The sequence below is a fragment of the Balaenoptera musculus genome, chromosome 11 (genome assembly GCF_009873245.2).
Source record: "Balaenoptera musculus isolate JJ_BM4_2016_0621 chromosome 11, mBalMus1.pri.v3, whole genome shotgun sequence".
NCBI classification, from domain to species: domain Eukaryota; kingdom Metazoa; phylum Chordata; class Mammalia; order Artiodactyla; family Balaenopteridae; genus Balaenoptera; species Balaenoptera musculus.
In genome coordinates, this window is record NC_045795.1 from 103,685,526 (window position 1) to 103,699,864 (window position 14,339).

General features: G+C 60.9%; 1 protein-coding gene across 2 annotated transcripts; it reads left to right on the forward strand.

Annotated features, from left to right (window-relative positions):
- The first annotated feature begins 7,000 nt into the window (after positions 1–7,000).
- Positions 7,001–11,804, forward strand: C11H3orf22 (chromosome 11 C3orf22 homolog). 2 transcript variants are annotated; one of them, XM_036870685.1, is made up of 3 exons: positions 7,001–7,089; positions 8,092–8,223; positions 11,433–11,804. In XM_036870685.1, the coding sequence occupies exons 1-3, from the start codon at positions 7,001–7,003 to the stop codon at positions 11,674–11,676; spliced, it is 465 nt and encodes a 154-aa protein (XP_036726580.1). In that variant the 3' UTR covers positions 11,677–11,804. The 2 variants fall into 2 exon arrangements, 1 of the variants encoding a protein (XP_036726580.1); XR_005022002.1 differs by lacking the exons at positions 7,001–7,089; positions 8,092–8,223 and adding an exon at positions 11,198–11,261 and having other exon boundaries at positions 11,433–11,541.
- The last annotated feature ends 2,535 nt before the right edge of the window (positions 11,805–14,339 follow it).

Here is a 14,339-nt window from a genome sequence, read left to right on the forward strand (position 1 = left end):
AGCATCACCATATGATCTAGCAATTCCACTTCTGAATATACACTCAAAAGAACTGAAAGCAGAGTCTCCAAGAGATATTTGTACACCATGTTCATAGCATTATTCACAATAGCCAGAAGGTGGAAGAAACCCAAGTATCCATCCACAGATGAATAGATAAACAAAATGTGGACTTCACATACAATGAAATATTATTCAGCCTTAAAAAGGAAGAAAATTCCGACATGAATTTCATCAGCGTGGACGAACCTTGAGGACATTATATGCCAAGTGAAATAAGCCGGTGACAGAACTGGGGATATTGTACAATTTCTCTTACATGAGAGCAGTCAAATCCGTAGAGACAAAGTAGGATGGCGGGGCCAGGGGCTGGGGGAGGGGAAGGGGGAGGGGCTGTTTAATGGGGACAGAGTTTTAGTTTTGCAAAATGAAGAACGTTCTGGAGATGGAGGGTGCTGATGGGTGCACAACGGTGTGCATGTACTTAGTAGCACTGAACTGTACACTTAAAAATGGTTAACATGGGGCTTCCCTGGTGGCGCAGTGGTTGAGAGTCTGCCTGCCAATGCAGGGGACACGGGTTCGAGCCCTGGTCTGGGAAGATCCCACATGCCGCAGAGCGGCTAGGCCCGTGAGCCACGACTACTGAGCCTGCGCGTCTGGAGCCCGTGCTCTGCAACAAGAGAGGCCACGACAGTGAGAGGCCCGCGCACCGCGATGAAGAGTGCACCCTGCTCGCTGGAACTGGAGAAAGCCCTCGCACAGAAACGAAGACCCAACACACCCAAAAATAAATAAATAAATAAATAAATAAATTTTTAAAAAAACCTTTAAAAAAATGGTTAAGATGGTTATTTTGATCTTATGTGTATTTTACCACAGTTTTTAAAATGCATTTAATTGTATGTGAATTAGGCCTTACTAAAGTTGATTTAAAGAAACAAACCAACAGCAAAAAAAGCCCAAGACCAGATGGCTTCACTGGTGTAATTCTGCCAAACATTAAAGAAACATTAACACCAATCCCTCTCAGAATCTTCCCAAAAAACTGAAGAAGAGAGAGCACTTCCTAACTCATTCTATGCGTCATTATCACCCTGCCACCAAAGCCAGACAAAGACACTACAAGAAAAGAAAACTACAGACCAATATCCCTGGTGATTATAGGTGCAAAAATCCTCAACAAAATAATAGCAAAGTAAATTCAACAGCATCTTTAAAGGATTATATACCGAGTGAGTTTTATCCCAGGGTGCAAGAGTGTTTCATAATAAGGAAATCAGTCAACGCAGTACACCACATTAATAGAGTGATGGGTAAAAACCACATGATCATCTCAATTGATGCAAAAAAAGCATTTGACAAAATCTAACATGATAAAGGCATATATGAAAAACCTACAGATCGCACCATACTCAGTATTGAGAGACGGAAAGGTTTTTTCTCCCCCCGGGATCAGGAACAAGATAAAGATGCCTCCTTTGCCCACTGCTCATTCAACGAGTCCTGGAAGTTCTAGAGAGAGCAATTAGGCAAGAAAAAGAAACAAAAGGCATCCAAATTGGAAAAGAAGTAAAGTTATGTCTCTTCACAGATGCTATGATCTTATATGCAGAAAACCCTAGAGAACCCACAAAAACCGTTAGTGGTAAATGCATCCAGTTTGCAGGGTACGACGGAGAGTGCCTTGGGGACATGGCACAGGGAATGTGACAACACAACCTCAGGGTCCAGCCCCTGCAGTCTGTGCCCGTCCCTCCCAGGACCAGCTCCGCGTGGAATGAATCGGCCCCAAGACCCCAGTATTTCTCAGCCCTCATGTCGCAGCACACCCACAGCACCAAGGCTGTGACCACTCGTGCCCCTAGAGCCAGATCGTCCCCTGGCTTTGGTGACACCACTCTCTGTGTCTTCTCCGTCTGTGTCTCTGTCTGGTTCGTGGGCATCAAATGTTGACTTCGTCATTAAATGTTGGAGCATCTTAACCGTCAGCCTGATGCCCTCCGAACTTCTCCTGCTGCGCTCTGTCCCCTTCGGATGAGTATCTTCAGTTACTGTTGATACACCAGTGACACCCGAACTACCGTCTTAAGGCCAGACTTCACCCGTCTGAATCTCAGACCCAGATGTTTAACTGCCTAAGTGGAGGGACATCTCAGAGGGTCAGACTCAGCCTGACCAAGACTGGACTCGTCGTCTCCCTCCAAGGCTCCGTCCAGTCCCATGTGGGGGCAAAGAAGGAAGCCCAGCATCGCCTTGAGCCCCTCATGGCCTCCATCGCCACCACGCTGTGTTACTTTTATCTCCTGAACATCTCTCAGGCCCGCCCCCTTCCCTCTGTCCTCTTAGCACCTCGCTCCAAGGTGCCGCCGTCTGTCTCTCGTGTCACTTACCCCGATGGCCCCTGGTCCGCCCGCTCCCGGCCCCATTCTCTTTGTTCTCCACACAGAGCCAGAGCCATATTTTCAAAGCGCGCGTCTTGTCATCTCTCTCCTCACTGACAATCTGTAGCAGCCTTGGGAAGCCCCGGCGGGCCTCGCTTGGACCCGCTGCCCTCACCAGCAGAGGCCTCCTTTCAGCTCTGCTGCTCGATGACCAGGCTGGAAAGGAGGTGAGGGGCATAAAAAGCGAGGAAAGCTCAGCCCCGCCGCCAGCCCCACGGGTTCTGCCGCCTCCCAGACCAAAGCTCACGTCCCCTCGGTACCGTGACCTCGCGCCAATGGGACCCCTGGAAAGTTCTCACCCCCTCCTCCACAGCCCCGAGACGCAGACACGGAGGCTCCGAGAGGGTCCCGTGTGCCCAGGGTGGCATGGCGAGTCGGGCAGAGGCCGGGCTCTCACCTGGCACGCCCACGGCCAGCCCAGCCCTTCACAGACCCCACCACTGTGTGAGCTCAGAGGGGCCGACAGTGCCCTGGGCCCCAGCCCGTGCCGACGCTCCCCTGCTGTTCCTTCTAAGCCGTAGTCCGAGACGCCGTGGCCCAGAGAAGAGTCAAGGGAACCTAAATCAGGCTTAAGGGTGTGGACAGCCTGCTGGGAAGTCCGGCTCCTGCACAGCCCTGGATGCCCGTGTGGGCCCGTCCACCTCCCTCCCAAGCTCCTGGGAGTCTCCTGACAGCACAGCCATCTCGCCAAACCTCCTCCTCCGTCTCACTCTCCCTGTCTTCTGTGACCGCGAGGTTGGCCCTGCTCCTACCTCTGGACCAGGCTGGTGTCCCAGCCAAGCCCTCCTGCCCCCTGACCGCCGTGAGGTGCTGACTCAGCACTGCTCTCCCGGGCACGGGACACCACAGGCCCCAGGCCAGGCGTGACCGCCCGGGCCCGAAAGGCTGGCCCCGCCTCAGGGCACGAACGGCTCCGGGGAGGTCCCTGCAGGGCTCCCCTGGGACCAGTCGGCAGCTCAGACCTGCCCTGTCCTGCGTCCCTCCCTCGGCATGTCCCTCGACTAGAACCCCCATCTCAGGGCTGCTCCGGGGACCCCAGCTAACACGCTCCCTACGTGTTCACTCGCAGATAAAGGCCTAGGACGTCAGGGCAGGAGGAGGCCTTGCTTTACACCATTTGCGCCTCTCCTCTCCTCTAGTCCCCACTTGGGACGCAGGCGCCCTGGCCTGGGATGCTCGCCGTTGCTTGTCCAGTGGCGACCCTGACGGTTCTGAGCCTGGCGGGGCCTCCACGGGGCAGCAGGCCCCGGAGCTAACTGCCCTCCCCTGCGTTGGCCCAGCCAGACGGCTCCTGGGCTGTGGCCAGGGCTCAGTCAAGGTCAGCCAGAAAAGGGGCTTTTCTGCAGCCAGGGCGAGTTGTTCGCTATTTGTAGGGCTTCCCTTGCGCTTAGTCTGAAGGAGGGCTAGGGGGCTCTGCCACCAAACGTGTAGGTGTGGGTGCTCCCGTCCGGGGTCCTCGAAGCGGGAACGCCCGCCAGCCCAGCCCTCACGCAGCTGCCCCCACCGCCATGCCCCGGCCAGCAGGGCTTCAGGCTGGATTCCAAGCCACGTGGCTTAGTGGCTGCAGTGTCACCGATTGTGACCTCAGGGGCTTCTGATGCTGCAGTGAGCCTGTGGGCCTGGCCCCTGGGGCCCTGGGGCCAGTGCTCACCCGGTGCACGGCAGCCGGGACCATAGACAGCGTCTCCCCCCGCTCTGGCGTCATTCAGGCGGCCAGGTGAGTAGCCGGCCCCTTGGGGGGTTCGCTCACCCACTCCTTTCTGGCTGCAGGCTCCCTGCTGGGGGGCTGGCCTTGGCGGGGTGGGGGGGTGGGCAGTGGCCCTCACATTGGCCTCTTCCTGGGCCCTGCGATCCACACCCTGATGGGTCACTGCCGGGAGCGGGGAGGCAGCCTGTGTGGCTGGGAAGGGCAGCCCCAAGTCGGCTTGGGAGCAGCCGCGGGACGGAGGGCTGCCCGGGACCCGGCAGGGCCCTCCTGCCCCGCGGGAAGCAGGCTCGGCACGGTTTGCAGGGCCAGGCCCAGGGCTTAGGGGGTCTGCAGGTGGGGCCCGGTGGGCGTGGGGTCCCCTCGCCAGCCTCTCCAGGACTGCGCCACGTGGCCCGGACACAGCCCGGACCCCACCTCTTCCCCACGTGCTGGGGGAGGGGGCACGCAGGCCGAGCAGTTCACCTTCTAGAGCCTCCGTTTCCTTACCTGAAAATGGGATGATGGTAATGTGTCCTCCATCAGATGGCAACATTAAACAAGGTCCTGCACGGAGCTCAACAGACACTTCACCTCCTGTGCGGACCCAGCCCCGTCCTGGACCAGGGCCCTCTCCTGGCTCCTCGGGGGAGGGGGGCTGAAAGCTTTACCTGATAGCAAGGGGCTGGGGGCCAGGGCTACAGACAGGTCCCTGGTGTCCTCGTAACAACCCTGGTCCCACGTCAGAGGCCGCAAAGGCCCCCTAACCTGCGCTGGTGTAGAGCTGCCCCGTCCACACGGCCCTTTGCTGGCGGTAAGTCCGGGTCAGGAGGACTCCTCGGTGGGGCCCGGCCCCCAGGACGCTGTGCTCGGGGCTCACAGGCCAGGGCTTCCCGCGTGGCCTTGTCCAGGTGCTCTGTGCCCAGTTGGGCCATGAGCCTCACGGCCAGCACGCTCCGCCACAACGCTGGGGCACCTGCCCCAGGCAGCCCTCGAATCCCTCCTGGGGAGCAGCCTGGCCCACCTCTCCACCTCTCCCCCAGGAGAGAAAACCCAATCCCCACTGGGACAGCGGCCTCCTGGGGACCCAGACCCCAGACTTGGGAAGGGGCGCCTTGTTTCCAGGAGGCTTTTCTCCAGATTTCAGGAGGTCCATTATCATGCAAAGTGTTGTCATGGAAACCCAGCTGCTGTGACTAGAGAAGGGTTGGGTGGGCAGCCCCAGCTTGGGATGGGGGGTGGGCTTCAGGTCTGACAGGGAAGGAGGAGCCAGCAGACAGTGGCTGCCCTGCGCTTGTGTGTGGTCAGACGCGGTGCTGCGGGGACGTGACCAGCCTTCGCCCTCCCCGCCTGGTTCCTGGCGGCTCAGCCAGTCCCACGACGGGGGACAGGTGCGTGCTGCTGTGAGATGCCTTACTTGGGAGCGGCTCCCGCGACTCGGCAGGGGTGGGAGGTGAGAAGGGGGGAAAGAGGCACTCTACATGGCGTCCCCACGGTGGGCAACTCCGCCCAGTCCTGCCAGGTCCTCCGCGGGCCGTGCTGTGGGGAGGGTGCCCCGGGGCTGTCCCGGTCAAGGGGCCAAGCAGCCCGGCTTTCCTTCCCCACCCCCTCCCCGCGTCGCCAGCGGGGCTGCTTCCAGGGCACTGGCTCCCGGGGACCTGTCTGGCCCGGCGCAGTCAGACCCGCCGGTCAGGCACGTCCGTGGGTGGCTGACAGCATCCACACCATCCCCACCTGGAACCAGGGCCTCGGCCGGCGCTTCGGGACCTCCCATGCTGGGAGCCGCCGCGCCTGTGGAGCACGGGGTGCCGGCAGGTGGCCGGCATCGGCCCATGAAGGTCACGCACGTGCGGAGGAGCTGGCTGTGGGGACCACAGTGCAGCCACATTAGCACAGACGCTGGGGCCAAGGGGCACGTGAAGCCCCAGTGGTCAGGTCTTAACCCCAGCCCTTCTCAGCCCTGCCTTGGGTTACCCTTACTCTTGGGTGCCTTAAAAGAGAACCACTCCTAACTGCTGGGCAGGGAAAATGACCCAGCGACTCGAAAACCACGTGGCAGTTCCCTTTAAAACTAAAAATGGACCTCCATCCGCCTGGCGACTGCACTCCTAGGCGCCTACAACAGAGAAACAAAGTCTTATCTTCGTGCAGAAACTTCTACGTGAACATTTGCAGCAGCTTTATTCATAATGCCTCCAGCCTGGGAACTGCCCCGGGGTCCCGTGGGTGACAGTCGGTCCAGCTCAGCCCTGGGCAGGAGCCCCTGCAGACCCAGCCCTGCGACGGCAGGAGGACGCCAGTCTCCAAAGGGTGCCGGCCGCGCGATCCCACCCGTACAACCCCGTGCAGCCACGTCCTCACACAGACGGGAGCAGATCCGTGGTGGCCGCGGCTGGGGTGCGCTGGAGGGAGGATGTGGCTGCCGGCAGGGGAGCAGCTGGGAGCCTCCTGGGGCCGGTGAGCCGAGCGTCCGCTCGACCATGGGGCGACACGGAGCCACACACGGCATAGAACCGCATAGAGCTGCACGCATGCTTAAACACACACGTACACACACTATACACACACACGCGTACACCCACACACACTCATACACAAGCAAACATACATACACATATACACACGACACCCTAACACACTCAGACACACTATACACACACACTCACAGCAGAGCAAGCATCCTGGAGCAGGGGGCTGAGGCGGGGCCCGGCTCACTGGCAGCTCACAGCCCTCCCCTCGGCCCCATCTCCTCGGCAGACAAGGGCGGGCGGTCAGTCAAGGGGAAGCCACGCCGTCGAGGTCCCGACTGGCTCCTCCCGCCTGTCTTCCAGCTGTGGCTGAAGGGCGAACCCCAGCTTAGCCCCGTTCTGCGATGGACGTGAAGGCCCCCAAGGGGTCCCACCAGGGTAAGAAGAGTAAGACCAGGACCGAGGAGAAGTTTGCCAGGAAGTTTCCGTACAGGTACCAAACCCTGAGCCCAGACCCTGACCCCGGGCCCTGAGCCCAGACCCTCAGCCCAGGCCCTGAGCCCAGACCCTCAGCCCAGGCCCTGAGCCCAGACCCTCAGCCCAGACCCTGACCCCAGGCCAAGCCCTGCCTCCCCGCAGGCACCCCAGGAACGCACTCTGGGGCGCACAGCTGGAGCGGGGCGGTCGTCTGTCCACAGGGAGCTCCCTGACCAGCTCTGCGGTCCGTGACGGCGGGGGTCCACCTTCGCCCCCATCCCACCCTGAGCCAAGGGCCTCCAGAGAGGGGCCCAGGGCCCCCGGGCACCCCAGAGCCATGGCCAACCGCTTCCTTTGGGCCAGTGGCCCTGTCACCCATTCACAGCACCTGCTCCTGTGAGGGTGTAATGGGATCCGGCTGCGGGGGGCAGGAGGAGGGGGCGGAGGGGCAGGAATTTGCAAAGCCCCAGGGCACTCAGGAGCCAGCAGAGATGGCAGAGTGCTGAGCAGGCAGGCGGGGCCTGGGAGGGAGTGGGAGGACCGATGGCTGCCCCGAGAGGAACCTTCGGGGCACGGCCTCCTCGCGAGCGCCCGCGGCAGGCTGGGCTGGACACCACACCTCGACCCTTGTTCTGTCGCCAGGCCCCAGACTCTGTCCTGAGGCCCAGTGTGGCAGATGCACGTGGCAGAGTTGCCCTTACGTGACGCAAGGGGAGGCTTACACCTGGGGCCTGGGGCTCCCGGGGCCAGGCCGTTGCTACAGGGCCGAGACATAGCTCTGGGCCAGCTGCTGGCCCAGATCTCAGCTCCACTGCTTCCTAGCTGTGTGACCTTGGGCAAGTCACTTAACCTCTCTGTGCCTCAGTTTCCCCATCCATAAAGGGCAAAGCAATAGCTACCTCCCAGCATGGTTATAAAGCACTCAGAGCAGTGCTTGGAACGTGGAAAGTTCCAGGCAAGCGAGAGCTAGTCCACAGGTCTGGGCTGCAGCCCCCAAAGATGCCAAGTGCTCCTGTAGGTTTTCCTGGCTGACGGAGACCAACGCGGAGCCCCTGCAGCCCTGGGAGGTCACGAAGATGAGCAGCTCGCTGCGGGAGCAGCTGCCCCTGCAGAAGACATTGGTGCCCACGAGGTCCATCCCAGTCAGAGGGTGAGTCTCAGGCCGGATGTCACTGGCGCTGCCTGCGGACCACGCCGCCCGGCCTTCCACCTGGTCCACACACGAACACACCACGTCCAGGCTGAGGAAACTGGGGCCCCGGGGAGACACTAGAGCCCGCGGTCCCTTCCGTAGCCGGCAGGGTAGCTCGGGCGGGCCTGGCCTCACCTGGGGCCTCGTCCACGGGTGGGGAATCAGGGCCGAGCGTGGAGTGGAGGAGAGCCAGCTCTGGGGGTTGGAGGGGCCGGAAGGGGACCCACACTGGGCAGCACGCACACACACACACACACGGCAGGGGTGGGGGGACACGTAGCGAAACACCCAGACACCCTGATAAGGACCCAGCACATGCAAACCTAAAGACGCGCAGACACACCCACTCACCCTGAACCAGGACTGGCACTCAGGTGTTAGACATAGAAGGGCCTCCCGCTGCCCCCCAGGACCCCAGCCCCAGGCCCACAGCCCGCGACTCTGCCAGCAAAGAGACGTGAGTGGGCACGCAGGTCCTCAGAGCCGAGGCCGGTGTCTGTTCTGACCCGGGAGGCCCCTGGCTCCACACTCCGTGTATAACCCTGGCGAGTCACAAAGGTGCACACCATCCCCTGAACGGACATCCTGAGAGGCAGCGCACACGTGCACACCCGCACACGCACCCCTACAGAAGCGCAGATGGTGCCCATTCCCCACCCACGCGGCCCAGGCTGTGGTCCTGGGTCTCAGCACCCCGCCCTCACTCGGCTGCAGGCGCCAGCTCCTCTCAGCTGACAGGCTGCGGGCTGGGGGCACAGGTGTCCCTGGGTCTCAGCTTCTCCTGTGAAGGGGTCAGGCAAGTCACGGTCCTGTGCTGGCAGTCAGGTTGTGCGTGGCCAAGTCCTTTGTGCTGGACGGAGGGAGTCTGAGGCCTGCCCCCCTTGGACTGCCCTCCCTCACACCCTGAGCCCCTAGCAGTGGGTAGATCACCAGGTGCTAAAGGCCAGCGCTTATCTGAGGGGTAATGGGAGCCACTGGAGTCTGGGAAACAGGAATGGTAGGGTGGTCTCACGTGGAGCTGGGGAGGGTGGTCCAATGGGGAGCTGGGGAGCGTGGTCCAATGGGGAGCTGGGGAGCGTGGTCCACTGGGGAGCTGGGGAGCGTGGTCCAATGGGGAAGCTGGGGAGGGTGCTCCAATAGAGGAGGCGGGGAGCTTGGTCCAATGGGGGAGCTGAGGAGCTTGATCCAATGGGGAGCTGGGGAGCGTGGCCCAATGGGGCGGTGGGGAGCATGGTCCAATGGGGGAGCTGGGGCGGGTGCTCCAATGGAGGAGGTGGGGAGCTTGGTCCAATGGGGGAGTTGGGGACGGTGCTCCAATGGAGGAGGTGGGGAGCTTGGTCCAATGGGGAGCTGGGGAGGGTGGTCCAATGGGGAGCTGGGGAGCGTGGCCCAATGGGGCGGTGGGGAGCATGGTCCAATGGGGGAGCTGGGGAGGCTGCTCCAATGGAGGAGCTGGGGAGCATGGTCCAATGGGTGAGCTGGGGAGGGTGCTCCAGTGGAGGAGGTGGGGAGCTTGGCCCAATGGGGAGCTGGGGAGCATGGTCCAATGGGGGAGCTGGGGAGGCTGCTCCAATGGGGGAGCTGGGGAGGCTGCTCCAATGGAGGAGGTGGGGAGTTTGGTCCAATGGGGGAGCGAGGAGGGTGGTCCAATGGAGGAGGTGGGGCGCTTGGTCCAATGGGGAGCTGGAGAGCGTGGTCCAATGGGGAGCTGGGGAGCATGGTCCAATGGGGGAGCTGGGGAGGCTGCTCCAGTGGAGGAGGTGGGGAGCTTGGTCCAATGGGGGAGCGAGGAGGGTGGTCCAATGGAGGAGGTGAGGAGCTTGGCCCAATGGGGAGCTGGGGAGCATGGTCCAATGGGGGAGCTGGGGAGGCTGCTCCAATAGGGGAGCTGGGGAGGCTGCTCCAATGGGGGAGCTGGGGAGGCTGCTCCAATGGGGGAGCTGGGGAGGGTGCTCCAGTGGAGGAGGTGGGGAGCTTGGCCCAATGGGGAGCTGGGGAGCGTGGTCCAATGGGGAGCTGGGGAGTTGGTCCAATGGGGAAGCTGGGGAGGCTGCTCCAGTGGAGGAGGTGGGGAGCTTGGTCCAATGGGGGAGCTGGGGAGGGTGCTCCAGTGGAGGAGGTGGGGAGCTTGGTCCAATGGGGAGCTGGGGAGCGGGGTCCAATGGGGAGCTGGGGAGCATGGTCCAATGGGGGAGCTGGGGAGGCTGCTCCAATGGAGGATGTGGGGAGCTTGGTCCAATGGGGGAGGGAGGAGGGTGGTCCAATGGAGGAGGTGGGGAGCTTGGCCCAATGGGGAGCTGGGGAGCGTGGTCCAATGGGGGAGCTGGGGAGGCTGCTCCAAATGGGGAGCTGGGGAGGCTGCTCCAATGGAGGAGGTGGGGAGCTTGGTCCAATGGGGGAGCGAGGAGGGTGGTCCAATGGAGGAGGTGGGGAGCTTGGTCCAATGGGGAGCTGGGGAGCGTGGTCCAATGGGGGAGCTGGGGAGGCTGCTCCAATGGGGAGCTGGGGAGCTGGGGAGCATGGTCCAATGGGGGAGCTGGGGAGGGTGCTCCAATGGAGGAGGTGGGGAGCGTGGTCCAATGGGGAGCTGGGGAGCGTGGTCCAATGGGGAGCTGGGGAGCATGGTCCAATGGGGGAGCTGGGGAGGCTGCTCCAATGGAGGAGGTGGGGAGCTTGGTCCAATGGGGGAGCGAGGAGGGTGGTCCAATGGAGGAGGTGGGGAGCTTGGTCCAATGGGGAGCTGGGGAGCGTGGTCCAATGGGGGAGCTGGGGAGGCTGCTCCAATGGAGGAGGTGGCGAGCTTGATCCAATGGGGGAGCGAGGAGGGTGGTCCAATGGGGGAGGTGGGGATAGGAGGCCCAGTGGGGGAGGGAAGAGGGGGAGGGGAGAGGATGGTCTCGGGAGGTGGGTGGGGAAGGTGGTCCCGGAGGTAGGAGTCCGCACGATGTGGTGGCACACGGTTGGTCCCTCCCAAGATGGGCAGGCATGGGGTCCAGGTAGGGGCAGAGCGCAGGAGGCTTCAGGCTGCTGGATGTCTAGGCGGGTGGCGTTTGGGAGGCGGCGTGTCCGCGCTGGGAGCAGAATCTTGGTTGCAGCCCCGGCAGACTTCTCTGAGGGGTTTGGGGAGGCTCCTGAGGGTAACCGCGGGCTCTGTGTGGCTTCTCCAGGCTGGGGGCCCCGGATTTCCCTCCACTGTCCAGCCTCCAGCCGCCACCGTCACCACCAAGCAACGCCTGGGAGCTGGTGCTGCTGAGCTGCCGCTTCCCCTGGTCCGCGGCACCCCCCGGCCGATGCCGCCCGACCCCCCGGGGGCCCCTCCTGGAGCCCAGCTCTGCGCCGCCTCTCTCTCGACCACCCACCCCCCGGGTGCTCAGGGCAGCGGGTCCGGGAGCTCCCTTCAGGCTGAGGTGACCTGTGGGGAGGCGAGCAGCCCTGAGGAGCCCCGGAAAGGTCGCCCCGTGAATACACGCTGCAGGTTCACACCCCTTTGGAAGGTCGTCTGCATGTCCGGCTGTGTGTTCTCATTCATAAAATGGGGTGACGGTCAATTCTGCAGCGTGTGAATATCATTTCCAAGAATTTACCCCAAAGATATGCTCACACATGTAAGGAAAGATGTTTGGACAATGATATTCATTCCAGCGCTGCAGGAAATAGCAAGTGATTGGAAACCACCTAAATATCCATTAATGGCGCCTTTAAATTATGCCACAGCTGCACCGCGAAGCACTAGACAGGCATTAGAAAGAAGCAGCAGTCCTTTACATACTGATCTGGAACAATTTGCAAAGGACGTTCAGATATTTTTTTAAAGCACAGCAGAGAGTGTCTAAAATGCTGCCATCTGTGTATATTAGAAAACGGTGTGTGGGTGTATGTGTGTGCATGTATGAGCGTGCACGTGTGTGTGGGCATGTGTACGTGGGTAACAACTTTTGGGTAGAAAAGCTGGGGAGTTGGGGACGGGCATACCATTTTCTAAATGTTTACTGTGTGAACCTAACACCACATTGTGGGTGTTTTACAACTCTAAAGAGAAGACGGGAATGGAAGAAGGGCTCCCGGCTCGCTGCAATCCAGCCTTCGGAATCCCCTGGCTTTCGTAGGAGCAGCATATGTGGGAGGGTGACTGCTGAGGATGTAAGGGTTCCCCTCTGTTCTACTAAGACGGGGGCTAGGACGTCATCTTGGAGCCTTGGGCGAGCACTCAGACTGGGACCCTCACTGTAGCCCTCCCCCTGGGAGAGAGAGAGGGGGTGGGGACCCTGGGGAGGACCAGGGTGGCCGCCCTTAGCAATGTGCGCAAGTGTCCATCTCTTTCCGATAGATGTTTGATTGTTTCCACTCTTTGCTGTGGTGGGCGAGGCTGCTCTGAGCTTTCCTGTCCGGTCCTGTCCCCTGGCACGTTGTCTCCAGAGAAGACTTGCTGGCCAGAGGGCTCCTGAGCACTCACCCTCACCTGCGGGCACCACACTGTTTCCCGAGGGTCTCTCTGCACGTGGCCACGAGCAGCTGACAGACAGGCTCCTTCAGCCCCACCTCCAGGCTGCACTGGCTGTGGCCCCAGAGCGTTTAGGAAACGGAGCTGGAGGGCGCGTGGGGCAAAGCCGGTGGTTCTGCCGTAAAAAAAGCTCAGCCAGTCCCCTGAATCCAGTCATAAAACGTGCTGCTCTTCAGGGCTCCTCCCCTGCAAGTTCTCGCTAAGGAGAGAACGTTTAGGGAGTAAGGAACTATCTGTTGGTCTCGCTGTGTGCTGAGCGTTTGTACACGAGGTCCTCAGAGAAGAAAACAAGCTTTGGGAAGCACCTCACAGACAAACGCGCGACACGCTGCATGTCTGACAGCAGGAGAGGCTGAGCGGGGTTCTCGGTGCAAAGTCACCCCACAGGCCAGAGAAATGACCACGGTGGCCCGTGTGGCGCATGGGGCGTGCTGCCAGAGTGCAGGTGCAGCCGCCCAGACCTCGACTGTCCTGGTGCCCCGAGTGCGAGCAGAGCCAAACACGCACAGCACAGGGCTGAGGACTCCTAAGGAGAAGGTGGTCGCGGGTGCGGGCCCGCCTTCCAGGAGTTTCTCCTACAGTCACACACGCGTGCGCAGGACCAGGTGCATGCAAGGACGCAGGTGAGCCTAACTGCCTATTACTGAGGGACTAGTGAAATGAAAGCAAGTCCGCAGTGGATCCTCCCCAGAGCAGGTCTGCAGACAGGGATGTGGATGCAACCAGTCCAGTTGGGAGGAGGTTCCAGGAAGCGCCACCGAAGGGCAGGGAGGGCCTCCCCGCAGGCACCTGGGGCTGAGTCCCGGGAGGACTGCAGTTTCCCACCTGAGGGGCAAACGCTGCAGGGCGGGCCCCCTTCCCCCTTCTTCCACCAGACGGCGCTGACGGCTTTTCCCTGGAAGCAGGCACTTCGAAGGGCGCTCCCTCTGCCTCCCCTGCGGCCGGAGAAGCTTCAAGGCCTGGTCCGGCCGGTAGGCGGGGGGAAGTGGGGCTCTGCCTGGAGACGGAATGTGCACCATCCCTCCAGGCCCAAAGAACCAGGGGTTTATTTTAGCAAACTTTTCAAGCGTGGAAATAGGCCTCCCAGGAAGCTGCTTGGATGACAAAGCCACAAAATAAAACCGAAAACAAAACAAAAAACAAACCAACACCACAGCTACAAAAATCTGGGAAACATTTTCCTGACAATGAAAGCCCTAAAAAGCAAAAGAACACCGAAACTTCTTTTAAACAGGTCTTCGTAAACCAATCCACCCACATCCCTTCCATCCCGGGGAGGGTGCTGACCGGCACCACCCAGTTCTGGAGACTGAGGAACTGGGAAAACGAGACAATGGTGAGCAAGGTAGACGCTTGGGACCTTCAGCTGGTGACCTCAATCCCTTTAGGAACTTGTGTCTGGTTTTAGTAGAATCCCTGATGGGCGTGCCTGATTGAGAGCCCCCTGGGCGCCCTCACGACTTGTCCAGCTCTGCCCATGAGACCCTGCCTCTCTCGGATCGTCCAGTGACCCAGTCGGGACCCGAGCTCTGGGAGGCTGGCTGACAGCCTGTGCTCTGGGAGGACAGGTGTT